Genomic DNA, 22,892 nt, shown 5'->3' with positions numbered 1-22,892 from the left:
AGAGCTGAGATTCTGGAAAGCGTCCCAAGGAATTAGCCACTCAACTCTGCTCACTGGTATACCTTGAAAACTCACTTGTTTAGAGCCACTGCAGAGAATAAAAGTGCTGGAGATACCAAGTAATTGAAATTTGGGCACTTAACCCCTAGAGGCTCTGAGGATTCCTTTTGACCTCCCAGACAACTCTAAGGTGAGAAAACAAATTCCTGTGATAGTCCTTTCTGTGGACATAGAAAACTGTTACTGCAGGCTGTTTCATACCTGCACTAGTGAAAGGCGAGATGCACACTGTGTCTGCCCTGCGGAGGAGGGCTCTAGACAAGCATCTCCAGCACGCACACATGGGTTTCTCAGGCGTGCCAGTTAGTACTAAGAGATCAAGAAGGTTTGCAACTGCCTACATCAGTATGTCCTGTCTTGCCACCCGTTATTTCCTCCAACAGAAGAGGGATATTCTACACATTGCAGTGACCTGAAAGCACTTTGGTTTAGCTGCTGTTCATCTGGGGAGGAACGATCCAATTCCCCTCTGTATATTTTAGCAGCACAGTACCTGTTAATACACACTAAATCTTGGAGACTGTCATCACCTTATTAGAATTACAGCACTGCAAAATGCTAGAAGCAAAGCTATAGATTAAAGATTTACATCTAGTACAAACAAGTTAGGAAAGTACCTTTTGTGCACTCTTCACTCTACAAACGACAATATATTGCATAGAAAGTTGGTGAGCTGGGATAATTAATTTTAAATGATTAGTAAAATGATCCCTTTTATGCAGGTGCACCTTACCAAGCAACCAGTCTACTGAAGCCTATCTCATTAAAGATTTACAGATAAGCTCATTTATTCAGACAAAGCACTGTCTAATGTGGCTGCTTGCTCTATGAGATGCCGAACAATAATACTGTGCCATAAAGATCAATATTACAGATGACAATTACTTTCCACAGGATGGTAAAAATAACCTGACCACATACAAAAGTATATCTGAACTGGTTCAAAACATGAACAAGAGAATTGAATTTAATTTTAAAATTTGTAAAAATACTCCAGGCTACATCAGCAAATTGTGCTGTGGTAGGTTAACCAGCTACTCTTATTCATTCAGATCAATGCAGCTTTACACTAGCGAAGAGAGAAGAAATGTCAAGAAACTATACTAAGAATACTCAGATTTCAAGTTTTAGGTAAGGATATAATCGAAGTCATGGGGAAGGGGGAGGAAAAGAATTGGACACTGTAATATTGGAGTATAAACTGTGCAAGACCATTAAAGCAAAGTACTTTGTCTCACGGTAGTGCTACATACTAAAGAATATCCTAGTCAAGTAAGTTAACCGTACAAGAGTATACCTTGAAATCTTTACTGATTCAAATTACATGTCTAAAGAACAGTTTACTATCGCAAAGTTTTATTGACCGCGTGACCATGTTCATACAGTGACTGCAAAATGCAAAGGATAATACAAGACAGACTGCAAAAGACAGGGTACAAAAGAGAGACTGGTTGAATGTCGTAGTGAAACATGATCCACAGACGAAGTATTTAATGTCATACTGGATTGTTTCTGACCAGAGAACTGAAAGAACAGAAATAACTCTAGATTTTGTGCTAAGCATTGCAAAGGATGTGGTTCAAAATACAAATGCTGAAGAGCCACTCTGTAATACCAACCATGAAATATTGGAACTCAGCTTCTTTGTAAGAATAAATCCAGCATAATGACATTTAATTAGAAAAGGAGAAATACTTAAAAATGATCAAACAAATTAAAAGGAAATTATGAGGAGCACCCAAAAGTGTCATGGTATGAAAAACATTGAAATGCAACTTTAATACATAATACACCACTCAAAAAGTTTGTAGAGGGAATGTACAAATAGCAAAACCATTTGAACAGTAAAGAGGATTACTTTAAGAAAAGATATCCTTACAAACTGGAGATCGTGTCAAAACAAGAAAAATAAAAACTATAAACTTGTCCAATTCATGCAAGCTAACTTAAGATAGAACTAAACTGGCCGTCAAGGGGACGTCAAGGGCAACAAGAAAAGCTTCTATAGGTACGTCGGTGATTAAAGGAAGACTAAGGAAAATGTGGGCCCTCTCTGGAAGGAAACGGGAGACCTGGTTACCCGGGATATGGAGAAGGCGGAGGTACTCAATGACTTTTTTGCCTCAGTCTTCACTGGCAAGTGCTCAGGCCACACTGCCCAAGTTGCAGAAGGCAAGGGCAGGGACTGGGAGAATGAAGAACTGCCCACTGAAGGTGCACATGGGACTTGATGAGATGTCAAGTCCCTCAGGACTCCCGTGGGTCCTGAGGGAACTGGTGGATGAAGTTGCTAAGCCACTATCCATCATATTTGAGAAGTCGTGGCAGTCCGGAGAAGTTCCCACTGACTGGAAAAGGGGAAACATAACCCCCATTTTTAAAAAGGGAAAAAAGGAAGACCTGGGGAACTACAGGCCAGTCAGTCTCACCTCTGTGCCTGGGACGATCATGGAGCAGATCCTCCTGGAAACTATGCTAAGGCACATGGAAAATAAGGAGGTGACTGGTGACAGCCAACATGGCTTCACTAAGGGCAAATCGTGCCTGACAAATTTGGTGGCCTTCTACAACATGGTTACAGCATTGGTGGATAAGGGAAGAGCAACTGACATCATCTATCTGGACTTATGCAAAGCATTTGACACTGTCCTGCACGACATTCTTGTCTCTAACTTGGAGAGACATGGATTTGACAGATGGACCACTCGGTGGATAAGGAATTGGCTGGGTGGTCACACTCAATGAATTGCAGTCAACGTCTCGATGTCAAAGTGGAGACCAGTGATGAGTGGCGTGCCTCAGGGGTCTGTATTGGGACCGGCACTGTTTAACACCTTTGTTGGTGACATGAACAGTGGGATTGAGGGCACCCTCAGCAAGTTTGCCGACGACACCAAGCTGTGTAGTGCGATCAACACACTGAAGGGAAGGGATGCCATCCAGAGGGACCCTGACAGGCTTGAGAGGTGGGCCCATGCAGACCTCATGAAGTTCAACAAGGCCAAGTGCAAGGTCCTGCACCTGGGTCGGGGCAATCCCAAGCACAAATACAGGCTGGGCGGAGAACGGATTGAGAGCAGCCATGAGGAGAAATACTTGGGGGTGTTTGTTGATAAGAAGCTCAACATGACCTGGCAATGTGCGCTTGCAGTGCAGAAAGCCAACTGTATCCTGGGCTGCATCAAAAGAAGCGTGGCCAGCAGGACGAGGGAGGTGATTCTGCCCCTCTACTCTGCTCTCATGAGACCCCACCTGCAGTACTGCGTTCAGCTCTGGGGCCCCCAACATAAGAAGGACATGGACCTGTTGGAGCGAGTCCAGAGGAGAGCCACGAAGATGATCAGAGGGCTGGAGCATCTCGCCTATGAAGACAGGCTGAGAGAGTAGGGGTTGTTCAGCCTGGAGAAGAGAAGGCTCTGAGGACACCTTATAGTAGCCTTCCAGTAGCTGAAGGGGGCCTACAAGAAAGCCGGAGAGGGACTTTTTACAAGGGCATGTAATGATAGGACAAGGGGTAATGGCTTTAAACTGAAAGAGGGCAGATTTAGAAATTCTTCGCTATGAGGGTGGTGAGGCACTGGAACAGGTTGCCCAGAGAAGTTGTGGATGCCCTGTGTTTGGAAGTGTTCAAGGCCAGGTTGGATGGGGCTTTGAGCAACCTGGTCTAGTGGAAGGTGTCTCTGCCCATGGCAGGGGGGTTGGAACTAGATGATCTTTAAGGTCCCTTCCAACCCAAACCATTCTATGATTCTATAATTCTAAGAAGCACAGGGAAGCAGGGCAGAGCAGAAACACAGGTCAGCAGGTCAAAAGAGACTGAAGAGCAAACTGAAAATGGTAAAACAACTAATGAAAACAATAATTTAAACACACAATAAGCTTATCTGGGTGTTGGAGAGGCCACTAGCTGACCAAAGTACAAAGTGAGCACTCAGTATAGACAAGTCCATATGAGAAACAGTAACTGAATTATTTGTTTCAATGGTCAAGGATGTTCCCACACCAGAATAATTGTTAATGAACTATGAATTTTGAGTCAAATTGAGCTGTCTCAAATTGAAATGTCCACAGAAGAGGTTTTTTTAAAAAGTCTGACAGTAGTCAGAAAGGTAGGCAGCATGTTATTGCCTAGGAAAAGAATAGGAAGCAAAACAGAAAACACTATTAACCTTTTGATAACTCCATTATGTGCCCACATCCTAGGTGAACACCCAATCTCAAGAAGGATATCAAAGGCTTAGAAAAATTAAAGAAAAAAATAATAAGAGATGTAAAACAGCTTCCACATATGAATGCTGCACAAAAGACAACTGAGAAATTAAAGCTTATAAAATCATGAAAGGTATGGGTATGCTGAATAGGGAAGTACTAGCTATTTCTAATACCACAAGAACCTAAAGAATACCAGGTTTAAAATAAAAAAGTGTACTCTTTCAAACAGGGCATAACGAAATTGTGAAGTATAAAGGATTAAACAAATTCAGAAAAAACATTCACTGTTTTTCTTACGTATGTCCAGTTTCAGCCTACCACTAAACTACTTAGTGCCCAAGGTCGGGAGGGTATGGGAGGTGTCAAATGTTTGCAGTTTTGTCTTGTAAATTTCTACATTTAAAAAAGAAAGTTTTACTCTGGAACTTTCTAAAGAAAACATATAGAAGGATCTAATCCTTCTACACAGAATGAATTTTTTATTTTGCAGTTTAATGAAATTAATTTGTATTACAAGTTCGGAAAGCTAAGAAAAAAAATTGCATTGCAGTTGCATTCAACCCTTGATCTGTAAACTGTTTTTGCACACTAGCTGAAAAATCAGTTTTTGAAAGCTTTTAAAAGCATAATTTTACAATCTTTTAAAAAAATTGTTATGTCATATGAAATACGTATTTAGCTGATCTTCTCCCATAGCAGTATTTCCCTCCCATACTTATGTGGGTTATAAAGACAAATATTTAGTGTTCGGTTTGCAGTACATACAGGATGATAATTTCATTGAGAAATTTAAAAAAAAATTTTAAAAAGTAAAGGATTGCATTGGTTTCTTCCCATTCTTATCTTACCTGAAACATATCAAATCCTCCTCTTGGTAGTTTCCAAGAAAAATAGACTGTATTTTCTTCTTGCCCAAACACCTGTAAATCTGACGGTGGATCAGGATCTGAGGTAAAGACAGGAGTGGATGCAAAAATTAGTATCAAAATAATCTATATTAATTTGAAGGAAATTAACATCTACAGAAGACACTGCTGTAATTAATTATTTTATAGTTCAGTGTAGAAACAGATTTCATTTTGTACTTAAGAAGACTATAAAATAAATTAAATTCACCTCTACATATTAGCAATAGAATCAGAAATAAAATCAGTGTTTGTAAATTTTTATCGAAAAGTTGTATCATCCTAATATTACTGCTGATTCAGTTACTGGCAGAATCCCGTTAACTACAGAGGAAACTTGTTTGTGTTTTAAAAGCTTTTATTTACTTAGTAACTTTCAAGGATGTTTAGATTGAAAAGAAAGACATACATACGTTAATCCAGCCATTGTTAAGATGCATTGATTTAATAAGGAATAGCTTTTCTTAGACAATACCTTAAAATGTAACAACCCTAATTATCTGAAATCATGAAAAGTTATTAATAAACCATGAACGTACAGGTGCTAATCTGGAGGATGGTGGGGTGACTTCTTTTTAATCCATTGGTTGTCACAATACTGATTAAGTAATCAGTGCCTGGCAGAAGACTCTCAAATTTGTACATTCTACAAAGATTAAAAAAAGAGATTGTGTTCTTCAGGATTTTAAAAATGCATGTATCTTCATATGTTAATTCTTTATAGTATTATGGATATTATTTATACATTATGTGTGTATACATGTGTATATGCTGTCAGTCAAAAACTATTTTAGTATGATAAAATCTTAAATAGGATGCATCACACTATGGTTCACAGCAAGTTCAAGTACTAGAAAGTCTTAAAAGATTAAATTAAACATCCAGAATGACACACAGGTTCTACTGGTACTCACTCCATGCAGTATTTTGTTTGCTTTTCTTTGCACAAACACATCATATGAGATTTGTAATTTGTTAAAAAATGCAATTCTTAAAATGATCTTTTTTCACATGGGTATAGTAATGTATATCAACTAAAACATCAAATATATCTCACATATAAGTAACACTGCAGGCTACTTATTTTAAATATACAGTGAAACATCTGTTTTGAGTTCATGTCAGTTATCTTTTAAATGTAATCCTCATACCTTATACCAGAAGGTAACATTTTCTCCTCGTTGAAGACCTTACTGTTTATTGAAATAAAATATCCATCAAACATATTTTGGGCTGGTGGCCAGGTAACAGTTACCGATTCAGAGTCTCTGCTATAGTTCAGATATTTAACTGCACCTGGTACTGTGTGACAATAAAAAAAATGCATTACTTTTAAAATACATTTTAAATACATACAGGACTCATGTCATCAGAATGCAATAAAAACTCCAGAAAACTTATGTCATGTCCTTGCTTATCTCAAGGACACACAGACTAATAGCACTGCGGCAATGTGTATAGGGACTTCCGTTATCCACAGGATCCAGAGCCAAACTGCTTGCTGCTCTGTAATGCTACTTACCACAGTTCTGACATCACTGATGTGGAGTTCCTCAAAAACGGACAATTCCTCAAGAAAATAAATGTCAGTATAAGAGCTAACATACTGGGCTGAGACCGAAGTCCCCACAAGCACAGTATCTTGTATTCAACAGTGGCCAAAAGCATACATCTACAGAAAAGCAAGACTTGCACAGAGTGATAATTCCCTTCAGTAATCTCCCAGACTGCAGTTTGCAGCCCAAGGATTTCCTGAGCCAAAGGTGATTTCTGTGAATTTAGTAAACCTCAGCAGATTCCTCTTTTATGAATGTCTTCAGTCTCTGCTTGAACCTATGACCACAATCATCACACAAAATATCATGTGGCCAGTTCTGTAACTCATCTATAAATTTAATAAACAACCATTTCCTTTTGCTTGTTTTCTACTTGCTCTCTTCTAGTTTCAAGTCCTTAGTTCTCGTAAAGGAAATGTCAGTGAATTATCATTTCTTACTCACTCCATAATTACCTCTCCATGACTTATCCTCTCACAAATGATTTTACATTACATCATTGTTCCTGTATCAGTTTTAGCTCAGCTGTTCTTTAAATGCAAAACATTACATATCTTTGATCACACTTGCTGCCCTCCTATGAATGTTTTCGATCGCATCTACTATACTTTATTTTTTCACATTAGGGACCTGTTAGAGGAAAATACAACATGCCAGATCCAACAGCCTGAGAGGCCATGTCCCCAGCTCCAACCAGCAGCAAGGCTGAAGCTGTGTTTCCAGCATGCACACGCACACAGAGCACACATACACCACATATATACACATATACGTGGCCGGCCACACTGATCACAGACAGACACTCAGAGCACTGGCACTAACACAGACAGCACCAAAGGCGTCATCCTGCTCCCCTCTCCAGCTGAGAATGGAGGCCCACTAGTGAGAATACTTACAGACATAGGTACAAGGTGGATGTCCCCAGCAGCTGGGCTCAGACACTCAGTCTGCCCAGTAGATGCCCCTGGATCCCAGTTTCCCCAGTTGGTGGCACACACGCAGAGCTGGCCAGGACTTCCCAGGTCCCAACAGCCCTTGTGCTCTCGCCCTTAGAGATACACAGATGCTCTCACACCCAGAGCTGGCCCAACCACCCCCTTGCTCCCAGGCCACTTGACCTACCCACCAGTTCATCCAGCTGGATCTCACTAGCAGTCACACACTCACTCACACACCCGCACTTGCTCTAGATGCTGCACGACAGACAAAAGGACTCTCTGACTCATGGTCTGCCTCCAGTTGCTGCACTCACGCTCCTGTACACGCACATGCTCACAGAACAAGAAGGAGTTAGAAAGGCTTTTAGTAAGATAGGACAGATTGTGCTGATCAGGTGCAGGGCACAGTCAGACAAGCAAATCATTTACATGTGATGAGTTGTTTTTATCCCCTTAGCCCTCTATTTTCCCACATTTGTTCTTCCCCAAATCACCTAATCCCCTCCCTTTTCCTGCCTTTGACTCCTCCCTTAAGCACCCCATAATAAGTCCTGTGCAGTCCCAAACTGCTTTTCTCTGGCATCCCATAACATGTCCTACACCCCTAGGTTGTAAACCCCCTTAGTCCAAAAGGTGATCCAGAGAGCTCCTCCCAGTGACCTGTCTTGATGGGCTTCACGCCCCGACACAGGGGCTGAGGCTTTTCTGAGACAGCCCTGGGAAGGACCTGGGCAGGGTGTTCATTCCTCAGGAGTCTGTAATTTGGGTTCCTGCCTGCCACTGTGTTCCTCTGGACTTGTGGAGATGGGCCTTTGATGGGCTGATGGCTCCTGTGATGGGCCTGGGAGTAGCCTGGCGGGGTATTATTTGGGCTCCCCTTCTTGCCATTGCCTCTCTGCGCTTCTTTGTGGGTGCGCAGGTGAACTTTTATCACACAACCTAACAGGACCAGAACTGCATGCTGTATTCAAGAGGCAAAAGTACCTGGATTTTTACAGACAATACAGCGATGTTTTCTGTTTTGTCCTATAATCTCTTCTAACATCCCAGCTGCTTTTTACTTTGCTGCTGAGCTATATGCTGATTTTTCCATGGAACTACCCATCATATTCTCAAGATACCACTCCAGAGACATAACAGTCAGCTCAGAGCTGACCATATATTTGTAAAGTTTGTGTCATTTTTGCCTTGTGTATCACTTTGCACTTATTTAAACTGAATTGCATCTGACACACTAACATCCAGCCACTGAGGCATATAAGGTCTTTTCCACAGTTACTCTTTGTTAGTTCTCATCCTTACTATCCTGAGTAACTTTACATCAGAAAACTCTGTCACCTCTGTGTTTGCTCACTTTTCTAGATCATTTATGAACGTTTTGGACAGAACAGGTCCCAGAAGTCATCTGACAACCTCCCTCCACTGTGAAAACTACTTTTATCTTCTATTCCTCGTTGTTAGGTCAATTTAAAAGACTGGCTGCTTTTTTAAGAGCCACAGTACGGGAATCTCACTGATAGCTTTTTTGAAATCCACAAAGCGTATATCAACTGCCTCTCCCTTACCACATGTTTGATGACTCCTTGAAAGAATCCAAAGATGTTTTTGAAGCATACTTCTCCTATACTAGTAGGATCCTTCCTTGTTCTACATCTAAACTATAAGACACTACATAGTTTATTATTAGCTATAACTTTACAACCAAAAAGCAATGCAATAGTGGATATACCCCTAGAGTGAAACCAGCCTCAGAGCCACTGCCAAGTTACCCTGCTAGCCAAGAATAGTGACACTGCTAGTCTGGTCCAGGTTTTATCTAGAGCTAACGACCAAAAGTCTTTTCTCTCCACACCATGAATTCCTACACCCAAGATGAAGGCACCATTTTCCACTGGAGCAGGATATCTCAGTATCTATGGCACTGTACATTACTGGAGACAGAGAGCAGCTCAGAACTCTCTTTTAATGTAGTTTCACTGGAATAAGAACATCATGCTTATTGAAAGAAGGAGCAACAGTGAACTGATACGACTCTGAAATTATTATCTCAAGACAGTATGTGAATGTTACTGGCCAGAGTACTTATCTGAATAGACTTATTCACAGTGACATCAAAAAGAAGCAACATAATTGTGTTACGAGTGAAAGCCTGATATGGACAGAGAGGAGAAACATCATTCCAAAAATGAAAGAACCCTTCAGAATGAACATACTTGCTGGAGTGAGAAAAAGAAGCAGAAAAATCTGACTTCAAGGGATCTTAATTTAGAAAGGAAAAAAATAACAATGAAAGAATGGTTTTTAAATGTATAATGGAAGGAAGCCACTAGCAGCTAGGAGAAGAACTACAACAGAACAGAACTATGCTGCTGAGAATCAAGTGTCCTGACCCAAAGTAGAACTAAACGTAGAAAACCCCAAATTTAGTCCTGATATAAGGGGAGGCCAAGGAGAGAACATCATAAAACTAATTTAGTTCGGAACACCTAAGTGTGTTCAAACTCAGCACTGAAGTGAGAAATCAAACATTAAAGAGAAGTCTAAGAAAAAAGATTTTGCTTTCTGTAATGTTGGTAGCCAGACAGTGTGCAAGTATCAGTAACTGGACCGTACACCTGCTTGAGTCATTATGAAGTTAACATTGATAATTCATTGTACAGTATAACCATATTCACATTCTTAAAGGACACAAGCAGTCAAAGAATAAGGAAAATAACAATGAAAGAGTAAGGAGAAAATGCTGAAGATGACTGAATTCCTTTTCTCTATTTGAGATAAAAATAAAATTCAAGAATAAAGCAAGACATATAGATGGAGTAAAAAAAATGCTGAATTTGACAACATTGTGGTCTCACCTGTCTCTATTTCCTTTGTCACAAAAATACTGTCTCTGAAACCTTCCTTTTCTGTTCGAATTGTAAAATTGTACAGCTTACCAGGAGTAAGGCTGGAAAACGTTGCTGTTTCTTGCTTGACCTTCTGCACCTAGAAAACCAAATGCAGCTTTCACAGAACTGCTTGCAAAATTTGCTTATGTAAATGGTACCTCAACTTATTTTAATGGGAGATACAGCTTTTAATTTAACCTCTGATTACTTAATAGAAGACTTCGAAAAATAACTGCATTGCCTATACACAAGTCGTCTTTTAAAAACATACCCTGAAAGCACTTGCACAATTTGTACATGTAACTTCATATTGCTGAAAATCTCCATCAGCACGGTCCCAAGCAATCTGTATTGAAGTGTCTGTAATGTTACCTTCTCGTACATTGAGTGGAGCTGCCAGACCTACAGAAGGACATAAAACACATTACTGTTCAATCCAAGACTTCATTCAATCCAACACTTTTTATATCTCTCATGGAGACATAAAAGTGAAGACAATCAGTAACAGATTCAAACAAATAGAGGGCAAAATCTGATCTCAGGCATGCAAACACACAGACATTCCAAAATAGAAAAATTATGAAAGAACAAAGAGATAATATTGCCACTATCTAAAGAAAATTGCTTGCTTGTTTATCTTAAAATTACATGGGGCTGAACATGCATTTCTCCCTGAGGATAGAGCTGGCACTCCGAGGCGGGAAAGTCCTCCAGAATGAAGTTAATCCCCCCAATACCACCACCATAGTGCTCAGAATGGACCTAAATTTTGTCAAACAGCTCAGCAAAACTGGGTAGACCAAGCAAGACAAATACACTCTATCCCTAATTAGTATAGCCTTGTATAATACAATTCAGATCACATTACAGAGGAGCTTCCACTCTTCTCTGCATCTCTTTCATCCCCACCACAGCCGTTTCTGGTTGGAATGTACCAAAATTTACACTTTTTCTAAGAAAAACTGTATAGGTGTGAGGGGTCAGTATTTTTTTTACTTCCAAGTTTTTGGGGCCCCAGAAGAGACAGCCCGAAACAGGTTTTCTAAGGCAGTATCACACTAAATTTAGGAAATGCTTTCATAAGATTGATCAAAACCCAAGTTTTTATTAAAACTATAGTTTAAGATAAAATCAGCTTTCAATGTTTTCACTATTTGGGGAGGAATTTTTCTGTCTTGCCCTCATTCTACACTTCTTTCTTCCTTACTTCTTTTTATCCTATCTTAGTTTTTCCTTTTATAACATTTCTACTCTGAAAGAAACAGAGCAGAAAAGAATTTAGAAGGAAGAAGATAAAACAGGAAGAGAAAAACTTCTGGAAGTACGATTATAATAAAAAATAGGAAAGTCAAACCACAGAATTTCAGCAGGTATTTTTAAACAGTTTTTAAGTTCTTATTAAAATTCCTTTTTTAAAGGCCTTGCTAGAAGGAGTCCCCTTCCCACAATACTTTTTTTAATGTCTTTGTTATTGAATTTATTATCTTGAAAAATGGAAATCTCAATGCTTTTATTATTTGCTTAAAGATGCACAGGGAGGAATAAATTTACGAATTTCAAGACTCAGAAGTAACTCCATTGATACTCATCTTCTTGGCTAAAACAAATGGTCAAAATATGTCTTGTTTCCCACAAGAACAACAGCCTAAAATCCTGAAATACTTGCTAGACATTTTATAGACTTGATATAAAGAACACAATTTAGAAAGTTTAGAAATTATAAAGGATCGTTATAGTCTTGTTTAAAAAACAGCTAGTAGTGTAATTATTAATTGCTTACACAGATATATCAAGGTGATTTTTAAATAGCCTGTCTTTTCTACTGCACTGAAATAAAAAGTTAAAAGAGTTTACAAATCAAAATTTAATATGGTGCAATTTTATAGGAATAAACTTAAAATACTCACATGTTTTTACACCAGATACATGGTAAAAGGAGCTCAACATTTTTCCACTTTTTGTGGAGACGCAGAAATCATATTCTGTTCCTGCAGTAAGGTTTTCAAGTGTTATTTTACCATCGCTTTTTAAAACGAATGTCACATTAGGTCCTCCTTTACTTGTAACATATATGCCATCAAATACTCCAATATCAGGCATGCGAACAAATAATACCACAGCATTGCTATAAAGCACATAAGGAACTACAATTTGAACAGGCTTGGGCTCTAAAAGAAGAAAAAAATATTGCCACATGTTAAATCAGATGAAAATAAATTCAATGAAAACCACACAATAAATCTGAAGCAGCTGCCCTGAGAAATATGCTTGCCCAGTGCAAATGAATAGCTACCATAATATAACGTGTCATTGCTCAGAAAAATAAACAACCTGATCTTTTTAGGTGTTTATTACTGGAATCCTGAAGCATTTGACAAATGATTTATGAATCAAAGCAAGTTAGGCTTCCAAGGTATCAACGAATTACCTTTTCAACCACAACTGCACCAAGAAGGTAAGTCAGGATAGCTGAAAAAATATACAGAAATGTACATGTGGACAGGGAGATAAGCATGGAGAATGAGATACATTTGATGGATGCAATATTGACGTGTTTAGTTTTCTTCCCTTACAGCTGGCTCTGACAGCTGTGAAAAATCCCATCTAGAATTTTCTGTCATCTATGTCTTGAATGAGGTATTAAATCTAATCCTATATAAAAAATTCTGAAAAAGACTAAGCCTGCTACCCTCCAAAATACTGTAATCATTTAGAAAAAAAGACAACGCAGCATTTCATATATCTATAACCTGACAGCTGCAGCCTTTACATACCACATGTATAAGTGAATCCTGCCCATTCCTTTCACATATGCAAAAAATTTATACTGTGCCAAAAGCATTTCAACATCTTTGTAAACTAAGACTAACAGGAAAGGCCTTTTGATAAACAATGTAAAGCTTTTACCTTTCAGCTACTACTACTTCTAACTCTTAAAGTCCTTTCCCAGCACCCTCTCATGAATAGTAGGGTAATTTCTCTCTCACAGTTCACAGAACAATTAATGCACCTCCAAAAACAAATAACCTGTTTCAGCCATTCCAATACTTTCTTATTTCAATGCAAATCAATTATTCACCCAATTTCTTCTGTCAGTGGGAACAGGATTCCCAACTATGGTCCTGTCGTGGTTTAACCTCAGTCGGCAACTGAGCACCACACAGCCGCTCGCTCACTCACACCTCCCCGGTGGGATGGGGGAGAGAATTGGAAGAGCACAAGTGAGAAAACTTGTGGGTTGAGATAAAAACAGTTTAATAATTGAAATAAAATAATAATAATATAATACTACTACTACTAATAAGAATGATAATACACAAAGCAAGTGATGCACAATGCAATTGCTCACCACCCACCAACCGATGCCCAGCCAGTCCCTGAGCAGCGGCCCCCCCGGCCAGCTTTCCCCAGTTTATGTACTGAGCATGACGTCACATGGTATGGAATGTCCCTTTGGCCAGTTTGGCTGTGCCCCCTCCCAGCTTCTTGTGCACCTGCAGCCTTCTCAGTCAGTAGAGCATGGGAAACTAAAAAGTCCTTGGCTAGTGTAAGCATTACCTAGCAACAACTAAAACATCAGTGCGTTATCAACTTTGTTCTCATCCTAAATCCAAAACACAGCACTGTACCAGCTACTAGGAAGGAAATTAACTCTATCCCTGCCGAAACCAGGACAGGTCCTCATCACAATTATCAGTACTACCAATGTGTTTCCCAAGGCTGCACCCTCTTTGAAAGTTAACAGTATCTACTTTGCTGTTAACAATTAGGATTGGATCAGTACATTTCATGTTCTAGTTTTGATCCTTGGCTATTATGCAAATCAACTTGATCTACCAAATCTGTTAATGATAGTAACGATAATGAGACTAATGTTGTGTGTATTAGTCTGTAGTTTCCACCGTTAAAAGATGTCTTACTTAAAGTGCATTGAATGGTCTTCGGTTCACTCATATTTCCATTATTCACACTTGCCACCGCTATTTCATAAGCCATTCCAGGAATTAGGAGATCAACCTTAAATTCTTCTGTATTGTTTAGTAAAAACTTTCTAGCTTCACCTATGTCTGGATTAGGTTTCACTTGAATGTAGGATTCGTGACCCTCTTGCGGCAGCTTCCAGTGAAGGATTACACTCTCTTCTTGTACATCCTCTGGGTGAATATAAACAGCTGTAGGTGGACTGACAGCTTGATCAAAGAAAAAGATGTCAGTATGAAACCACAGATCAAACTTACTATCAATTTACAATCACTTCCAAATGATGCCTTCTGGTTTATTTTTGCTTCTAAAAATTTCGTTATTTTAAAACTGCTAATTCATTTAATTATTTCTTAAAATAGTTTGTAGTCAACTACCTGTTACAGGCAGATTCTGCTCTCTGTTTTCTCATAACAAATAGGGACTTATTTTACAAGCATATTCCGTTCCATTGGATATTTACAGAGTAACAAAGATGACACAATCTGAGTCACAGTATCTATGATTAGGAAAAAAATGAATCTGTCTTCTCTTACATAATTTGAGACATCATGGTAATGTTTCTGCTTTGCTAAAATTAAATATACAAACCATAAAGATTTATCAAATAGGATGTAGCTTCTTTAGCACATATTAATGTGCTGTAAGTAAGTAAGTGAATAAATAAATAAGGGGATAGGTATGTTCACTCTTTTGGAAGGTTCTGAAGGTTAGAACCAGTAAACAGAGAATACAGAAAAGAATTCCCCCAACTTTCCCCCAATACATTCCAACAAACCGCAATCTGTACATGGCCTTAAAAATATTTTTGTGCCTTGTATTTTCAATTTAAACTCTGTCTGGTGAAATAAAACCTCCAGAAAATGGATACATCACCTGTTGTGATTAATATAGGCTTTTCATGGCAGCTTAGAGTTCCTTTTTCTGCTACATTCTGTAAATATACCTGATACTGATGATAAGGTTTTACATTTCCTATTACTATTGAAGTCTTGCTTTTTTCAACTGGTAACTGTTCCCAAATGTTGGTTTCAGTATCCAAAATGTTGACGAGGTAGTAATGAAAAGAAGCACTGGATGAATGCTGTGGAGGCTTCCACTTTAAATGTATTTCTGCAGATGAAACATATGTAGCCTCTAACTTCTGGGAGTGCAATGGTCCTATTGAATAAGATTAGGAATAGAAATAGGATGATAGCTTCTGATATCTTCTACCAATAACTAACTTTTTTTTTTTTAAATACAGCCTGAAAAGCTAACAGTACACACTTACTTACCTTAATGGTAAATAGTATTAGAGCAAATCAAACAAAGCAACCTTGACTGTGTATCTATTATTGATATGCAGGGGAATATTCTCACTATCTAACCGAGGTTTTCTGAATCACCCAGCTCTTTATGTAGAATCCAGTCTCCTCACTTAGGTCCTCTCTCTTGTACTTCAGTCAGATCAGAAACATCATCTAAGACAAATGGTATGAATTACCCATGTTGGTTAAAACCTGGTCCTAATGAATTAAATGGCAAAATCTACTGAATTTCAGAAAGTGTAATTGTTCAATGTACGCTATTTTTATCAATCATTTTGAAACAGTTCTTTATTATGTCTCCTACACCTCTTCCAACAATTCAGTCACCAGTCTAATAATTAGGAAATCGTCCTATTTTTCCTTGCCTGGACAATCATGTTTCTGTAGATAGCTAAGTTGCAGCTGAAAAGCTGATTTCTGAGGCAAAACATGTATTTGCTTCTCATAGGAGAAAGCAGGAATATCTTTCCTCCATTATAGAGGTAACTTGCATTACAAGGTCTTATATACAGAAAACAAACCATCAGATTAGGGAGCAGAGAAGCTGGTAGGCACAGGTAGCGCACAGGTAGTGCACTAAAGCAGCCCAGGGGAAGTAGTGAACTGTACAAAATGTGCTTGCTGGAGAAAAGGAACAGTTCTTTCTCCTAAAGAAAAATCTGTATTTTGTTCTGACTTTAAGAAAATGGACCTCTGTCTCACATTTGGACTGCTTTGCCAGAATTGGTAAAAATGTTAGGGCAGGTATGTTTTCTTTAACTTTTGCAAATCTGAGTACATTCTGAGTACCACAAGAAAATCTGCACCTGAAATTGTGTCCATGAAGTAATTTTTCCTTGAGGACATGTCCATTTGATCACCTTTAGATGCAAAGGTATTTTTCACCTCTACCAGCTGGCAGGTTTCATTGGGCTTCATTCAGCTAGATTTTACCAGAACACAAGTTAATTGGTTCACGAATTTTTCTTATGCCATACTGCACCATGCAGTGGGTCTAAACACAGTGTATTTTTAAACCATGAAGCTTGTCTTAATCTTTACTGCAGAGATATAGGGATATCTGTTTATTCCAACAAAATCTTTTACTTCAGATTGGAATGTATACTTCTGCATTTCATCAACATGGCCAAAAAATACTTTACTGCTACTCTGACATCCATCTTTCCCTTTGGATGTCAGTAGGAATTCTGTGAGTAAAATGATGGTAAGAATAAGCTTTTAAAATATACTTCACAGAAACAGAATTTGTAGCTGGCTTTCTGCCTGTGGCCACTGAAAACTCCTGAGTTTTTCCTCATCAACCCCAATAAAGCATTTTAGCACAAAAGCAAAATGAAGACAACGGAATCCACTACACCAACTGGTCGATCCTGAATTCAGAATTCATGTTCAGAATTATTTAAATTTTCAGACAAAATATCAACAAAAGGAATAGCATAATTAAAGGAAAGATATAAAAACTGTACGATTATCTGGTTATTACTGCTATTTATTTTTGTAACTTACTTGTTTCTACCTTCAGAATTGGACTTAAGATAGTCTGTGCTCCTTCTGGGTTCCTTGTTGCTAATAGAAAACTATAGCAAAGGCCAGGAGACAACTGCACGATTTTTGTTTGAGTTGTATTCACAGGCAAGCTCAGAATGTATGGCTTCCACTGATCAAAATAGTACTTAATTATAAGTGCAAAGCCCGACTTAAGCCATATGTCCATATCACTCCACATAAATACAGCTTCAGTTGTCTTGACATCACGCACACTAAACGTGAAGTTTTCTGGTACCAGAGGTACTGAAAAAGAACACCAAAAATGAAAAAATCATTGAAAATCATGAAAAACTTTTTGTATTTGTATCTTCAAAGATAAACATAATCGGGGGAAGGCTTTTAAAAATAAATGCACAGAATTGGAAGAAATATAGTTACATTCATATTCACAAATATATGGTAGCTGTATATAGCAGAAAAATCCTGTGAAGAAATAGTCTGGACCAGTGGGATCTCTCTGAAGGGCATAGCAGTCAGTTTCATTTTCTGGTATCATTGACAAAGTTGAGATACCAGCCTTTAGAAGATAAGGAGAGCCATCTGTCCACAAGAGCTGACCTTCTTCCTACATTGAAAAAAATGAAATAAAAAGTCCATATATTTTTACATTCTATTGATGAATTATTAAGGCTTTTGTCATTGCAAGCATATCTCCTAAACATCCAAAATTTACATACTTCATTCATACAAATTAATTATATAAGAATGTTTTGAATGAAGTAAATATTTCAGTGTAAAATTCTATCCCTTCTATTACAATAGATTACAAGGTAATAATATAATATAATAAAAGCCACATAAGGCTAATGAAGTGTTTGATCATTACAAACAATCCTTTAAAAGTCACTATTAATCAAATAATCTAATAAACATGGAAGGATAATTTTCTAAAAATGTTATTCACGTAAAAAAAAATTCATTCAGACAAAAATATTCATAAATTTGGTCTGAAAGCAAAAACAGTTTAGCTGAAAAAACTCCAGGGCTAGATTCACAGATGAGGAAGTGCCGTCTTTTCTCCCTTCTCCCATGGGCCGGTAGCTCAGCTGTTAGGACACTCACTCACACCTGACTCCAAGTTTCTAACCTTTGAGGTACTTTCAGTTTCTCCAAGCAGAACCCTACAAACACTAGACTGGGGCAACATGGTATTTTGAAGGAAAGATGCTTGTAGAACATGCTCACAGCATTGCAATACAGACCCCTCTAGGGGGAGACAGGTTTCAGTCTGCACTGCACTAACATATACTAACATCTACAGGGGATTAACAAAAAACCCAACACGTTTATGCATGACATTGGAGCACTCTCGGGAGGTATACTAGCATAAGTGCTTTCAGGCATAGCAAGTCTGTGGTCCTACAACCTAAGTAAATGCTTTAAGTACTGTAAAGGAGAAAAGTTGAGGTACCACCATAATTTTAAGACTTCCATTACTTTTCCATTTTGTTAAAGATATTGAAAAGGGGGGATGGGGAGGAGAGAAAAGATTTTTTCCATTTCTCCGAGAAAACAACAAAAAATCATGTTTGTTGAGACTAAGCCTATTTTTATGAACTCATCCGTTGAATTGGAAAAAATCAAATAAAATACTGTGATGTTTTTCATTTTCCCAGGAGAGCGAAGAAGATTTTCAATGGTATGAAATAATTCAACTTGACTTTCAGGAGGACTTGCGTGTCTAGCCTGCCATTTCAAAAATACTATGTAAAAAATACTATGTAAATCAACGCATATCTTTTTCTTATACTGGTCTTCCTGGGCACTCGAGTTAACTGCAAGCACAGGAAGCCACAAGACACTGCTATTATACAAACCGCTGTAGCAGGGCTCGTAAGAGAAGCCTCGGCAAACAGTCTTTAGCTACCTTTTCCACTTCCTAACTCTGAAGAACTGCACAGAGCATCAGGACAGACGTGAGGGTATCACCAAAGCGCTCCATTCATTCTTACCCAGCTCACTGACTTACATCTCCAGGGTCCCTGTTGTCTTTCACAAGAATGCTCACCCTGATCAGGAAGGGTTTGAATGCAGATACAGATCAAAATAGGGTTAAAGAAGGAGAAACTGTGAGAATACAAATGCTACAGAACAAATGCTGCTCACAATGTCGCTAATTTTTATCAGTGTCACAATGCTTGGCAGTTTTCCTAAGGCTGCTGAAATTCTGAGTAGGTTATAGTCTCAACTTTCATTTAATTTCATAGAATATTTCAAGTCCCATGGGTACTGGGAGAAAAAAACCTGAAAACAGAAATTTAACTCCCTAATGGTTCAAATATGAAAGAGAAAGCAAAAATAATTGAATCTGTATTTTTTATCTCAGATTTTAAACAAGTCCTGCAATTCCTAGTATATGTCCCATGATCTTTGAACTCCTGGAGTAAGTACTATTTGGTGTAAGTACAATTTGGAGTTCTCGTAAGATGAGAGCAAATGAAAACAATGACACTTAGAAGGACTGTAACATGTTCATACAGTACTTGAACATGCTAATTAAATACAAATATTTAGGAAAGAAGTGCTTGAAAAACAACCATTTTATTATTATCCCTTGCTACTCTTAAAACAAGGTACCCATCTAGTTCATTTAAACTGACTAGACTCCCACAAACATAAAAATGCATGTAATGATTCAACAGTTGACTAACAGTCAAATTCCAAACTGGCAATTAACTATTTTCTGTGTAATCTGAGTTTAAAAGAAAAAAAAAAACCCTTTCTAGCACTCTTTCCAATCTGCAAAAATATTATGCTTTCATGGGACATCTATTTCTGACAGCCTCTTACAAATACTACCTTATTTCTAAAATACCAAGTTGGTTAAGATTAATATCACTATGGTGTAAAAATTACAGAATTCTAAAATCTCACGCATGAAACAATATTATATGTAAAATATTATATGTAAAATTATTATTGGTGCTTTACTAACCAAGAAGGTTACAGTGCTTCTCTAACCACAAACCTAGACAGGTTTGCATGTTATCCCACTCGGACTTGTTTATGTAGCCCCATTAAGTTCTTTAACAAAGTCTGCAAAAAAGAAATTTTCTGTCTATGACATGTTTATCACTTACCTTCTGCCCTTACAAATAAAGTTTACTTTGTTTTTACTGTTTTTCACAGCATTTCTTTTAAAATTAATTTGACCAAAACAATATTAAAATTAAATTTCAGAGTGTATTTTCCAAACCGAAAAACAGTGGCTTCCTCCCAACCTTCTGATACTTACCACAAAAGAAGTTTTCACTAAGCCTAATCACAGGAAGACTGGATCCCACATTTCTGGCAGAGCGCCTCCATCTTTCTGAGAGCTTTCCCAATACTTTTATTTAGCTCTGTAGCTGTTCCCAAATCACACACCACACCACAGTGAGTCATTTAATAACAGCAGAGCTGGCATTAAGAGCCCTCATATCCCAAATATGAGGAACAGAAAATTTTTTACAAGAAATACTTTGCTCCAATCCCTCCTTCCACTGGCCTATCCAGCATCCATCCATACTGGACAGACCTTGCTAAGCTCAACACTCAACATTTCAGACCTGCATCAAAACTGAGAAAGCCAACCGCAGACTTTGAGATCCGTAGTAAGTAACATATGTATAGAGTAAGATTTAAAATCTGGTAATGCAGCACCACCTACAGGCACAACAATATCCCTGTGAAGTACTCAAAAAAAAAGAAAAATTAAATGGGTTATGTATAAACTATGTCTTTTTTTCCCAGCTACGGCCTGCTAAATATTTTCAGTATTTCTAAATAGGAAGAAATAATGATTCCTCTTATAACTACTAACAACTACACAAAAAACCAACCTATGTACTGCATTAAAAAAAATAATTGGGCTCTATATTTCAAAATTCTCCTGCTTCCATATATGTAATAGCAAAGAAGATAAAATAGACTGACCTTTAGGTCATTAAGTCCCGTCCATAACATGATTATTCGACTAATTGTCTGGAGATAAGACAAAATAAAACCATGTTCTTCTTCACTCCCTATGTCAAGAAGATGCGCCCCTCGTGAAGACGTTTCACAGATTTGTTGTGCCCCCTTCCACGGCTTGCTCTCCTTACCCATTTGATAGCAGCTGCTTTGGAATGCCATCCACCCTTGGGAACAGGTGCCTATAGGGGAACAAGGACAGGATTTTTAAAGATATTCTGTACCATTTATGGCAGTGGCACAGTTTTAGATTTTTTATGATTAGACAGACATCTTGACAATGATAGCATTTAATTAATTCACAATTGCAAACCCCCAAAAATTCAGTAATTATGAATCAACCCTCCTTCAAAATCCTGAGTGTCCTAAAAAATCTGATTGACAGAGTTAGAAGAGTACCAACTACAACCCACTGAAGCAAAAAAAAAAAGAGATCCATTAATTTTTATCCTACTCTAGGAAAAAAAATCATTGTTTAAGCTTAGTTTCTGATGGTTCATTTTTTAAATTTTAAAATTGAAGTTAACAGATCGTTTGTTTTTAATAGTTTCCTGAGTTTAGGAAAATAATTATTTTGTTGAATTTGAGCCTATATCGTCCCTTCTTTTGTATTCCTAATTTTACAGATTTTAAGTTGCATTATCAGAGTAGCATATTTAAGGAAATGAAGTTACACAATCAAGCCATAACATCCACAAAATCCTGCCTCCTTCAAAGCACTTCTAACAAAACAGCGTAGCTAGGTTAGCCACTCAGCAGTACAAACCCATCACTTTGAACCTGGCAAAAAGTGTTCCAAATCTTTACCAAATTCAGGATTTTCCCTGCCTTTTCATTGAAACTATATAGCAAATTCAATCCATACACTCATCTTCATTTGACTGTATTTCAGACTGCAGAAAATGTAGTTAGCTTAAAATATTTGCACATACAAATCTGAATTCTTGCTCCTAAAAATACTAGGAAATATTAATTAGAAATAACCTTTCTATGTCATTAACATTCTATTTCTTTCAGCTTCCTAGAAATGAAACAATCCACACCTATTAAAAACTGTAAAATGGAATACAGGCTTTTCACAATTTACTCTTAACTCTTCTAGAAAACACACAGTGCTTCCTTGCATTCACTGTGACTACAACAAACTCTAATACATACCTGTTTCAGCTTGAACATCCAGTGATTGAGACACATTTATAAATTCCAGATGTAATTGTTCAAATATAAACTTAAATGTATATAAGGTGGCAGGTGTCAAATTACTCCATACAAAGAATCCACTGGGGTTTTTTATAATCTGAGAAGTATCATACAGTGAAACTGAAACTGAAAATTCTTTAGCCATTGTACTCCAATTAAAAGACACTGTAGTAGCTGTCACAAATGTTTTGATGTCATTTTCTGAAATCCCACCTAGTAGACCAAGAAAAAATAAATACTGTCTTTACCACAACAGAATAATTAGCTCACAGTTTTATTGCATTATTTTTGTTTTTCTTTTAAGAAGTTATGAGGGATACACACAGTAGGGAAAGAAAGGTAG

General features: G+C 37.8%; 1 protein-coding gene across 4 annotated transcripts in view; it reads right to left on the bottom strand.

Annotated features, from left to right (window-relative positions):
- Positions 1-22,892, bottom strand: part of PTPRQ (protein tyrosine phosphatase receptor type Q) — a 148,854-nt gene that overhangs the window by 117,175 nt on the left and 8,787 nt on the right. For 3 of the 4 annotated variants that reach the window (XM_076333599.1, XM_076333610.1, XM_076333619.1), the window contains exons 4-15: positions 22,508-22,762; positions 21,314-21,531; positions 17,777-17,963; positions 17,357-17,641; positions 15,417-15,701; positions 14,480-14,749; positions 12,467-12,727; positions 10,831-10,961; positions 10,527-10,656; positions 6,329-6,479; positions 5,717-5,823; positions 5,121-5,218 (exon numbers count right to left, since the gene is read on the bottom strand). In XM_076333599.1, the coding sequence (XP_076189714.1) occupies positions 5,121-5,218; positions 5,717-5,823; positions 6,329-6,479; positions 10,527-10,656; positions 10,831-10,961; positions 12,467-12,727; positions 14,480-14,749; positions 15,417-15,701; positions 17,357-17,641; positions 17,777-17,963; positions 21,314-21,531; positions 22,508-22,762 (2,378 nt within the window). Of the gene's footprint in view, positions 1-5,120; positions 5,219-5,716; positions 5,824-6,328; positions 6,480-7,629; positions 7,693-10,526; positions 10,657-10,830; positions 10,962-12,466; positions 12,728-14,479; positions 14,750-15,416; positions 15,702-17,356; positions 17,642-17,776; positions 17,964-21,313; positions 21,532-22,507; positions 22,763-22,892 lie in introns of those variants that run through there. The other variant, XM_076333627.1, reaches the window with a different exon arrangement.

This window comes from Aptenodytes patagonicus, chromosome 1 (genome assembly GCF_965638725.1).
Source record: "Aptenodytes patagonicus chromosome 1, bAptPat1.pri.cur, whole genome shotgun sequence".
NCBI classification, from domain to species: domain Eukaryota; kingdom Metazoa; phylum Chordata; class Aves; order Sphenisciformes; family Spheniscidae; genus Aptenodytes; species Aptenodytes patagonicus.
Note: the sequence above shows the minus strand (reverse complement) of the source record. Positions and strands in the feature narration are given on the sequence as shown.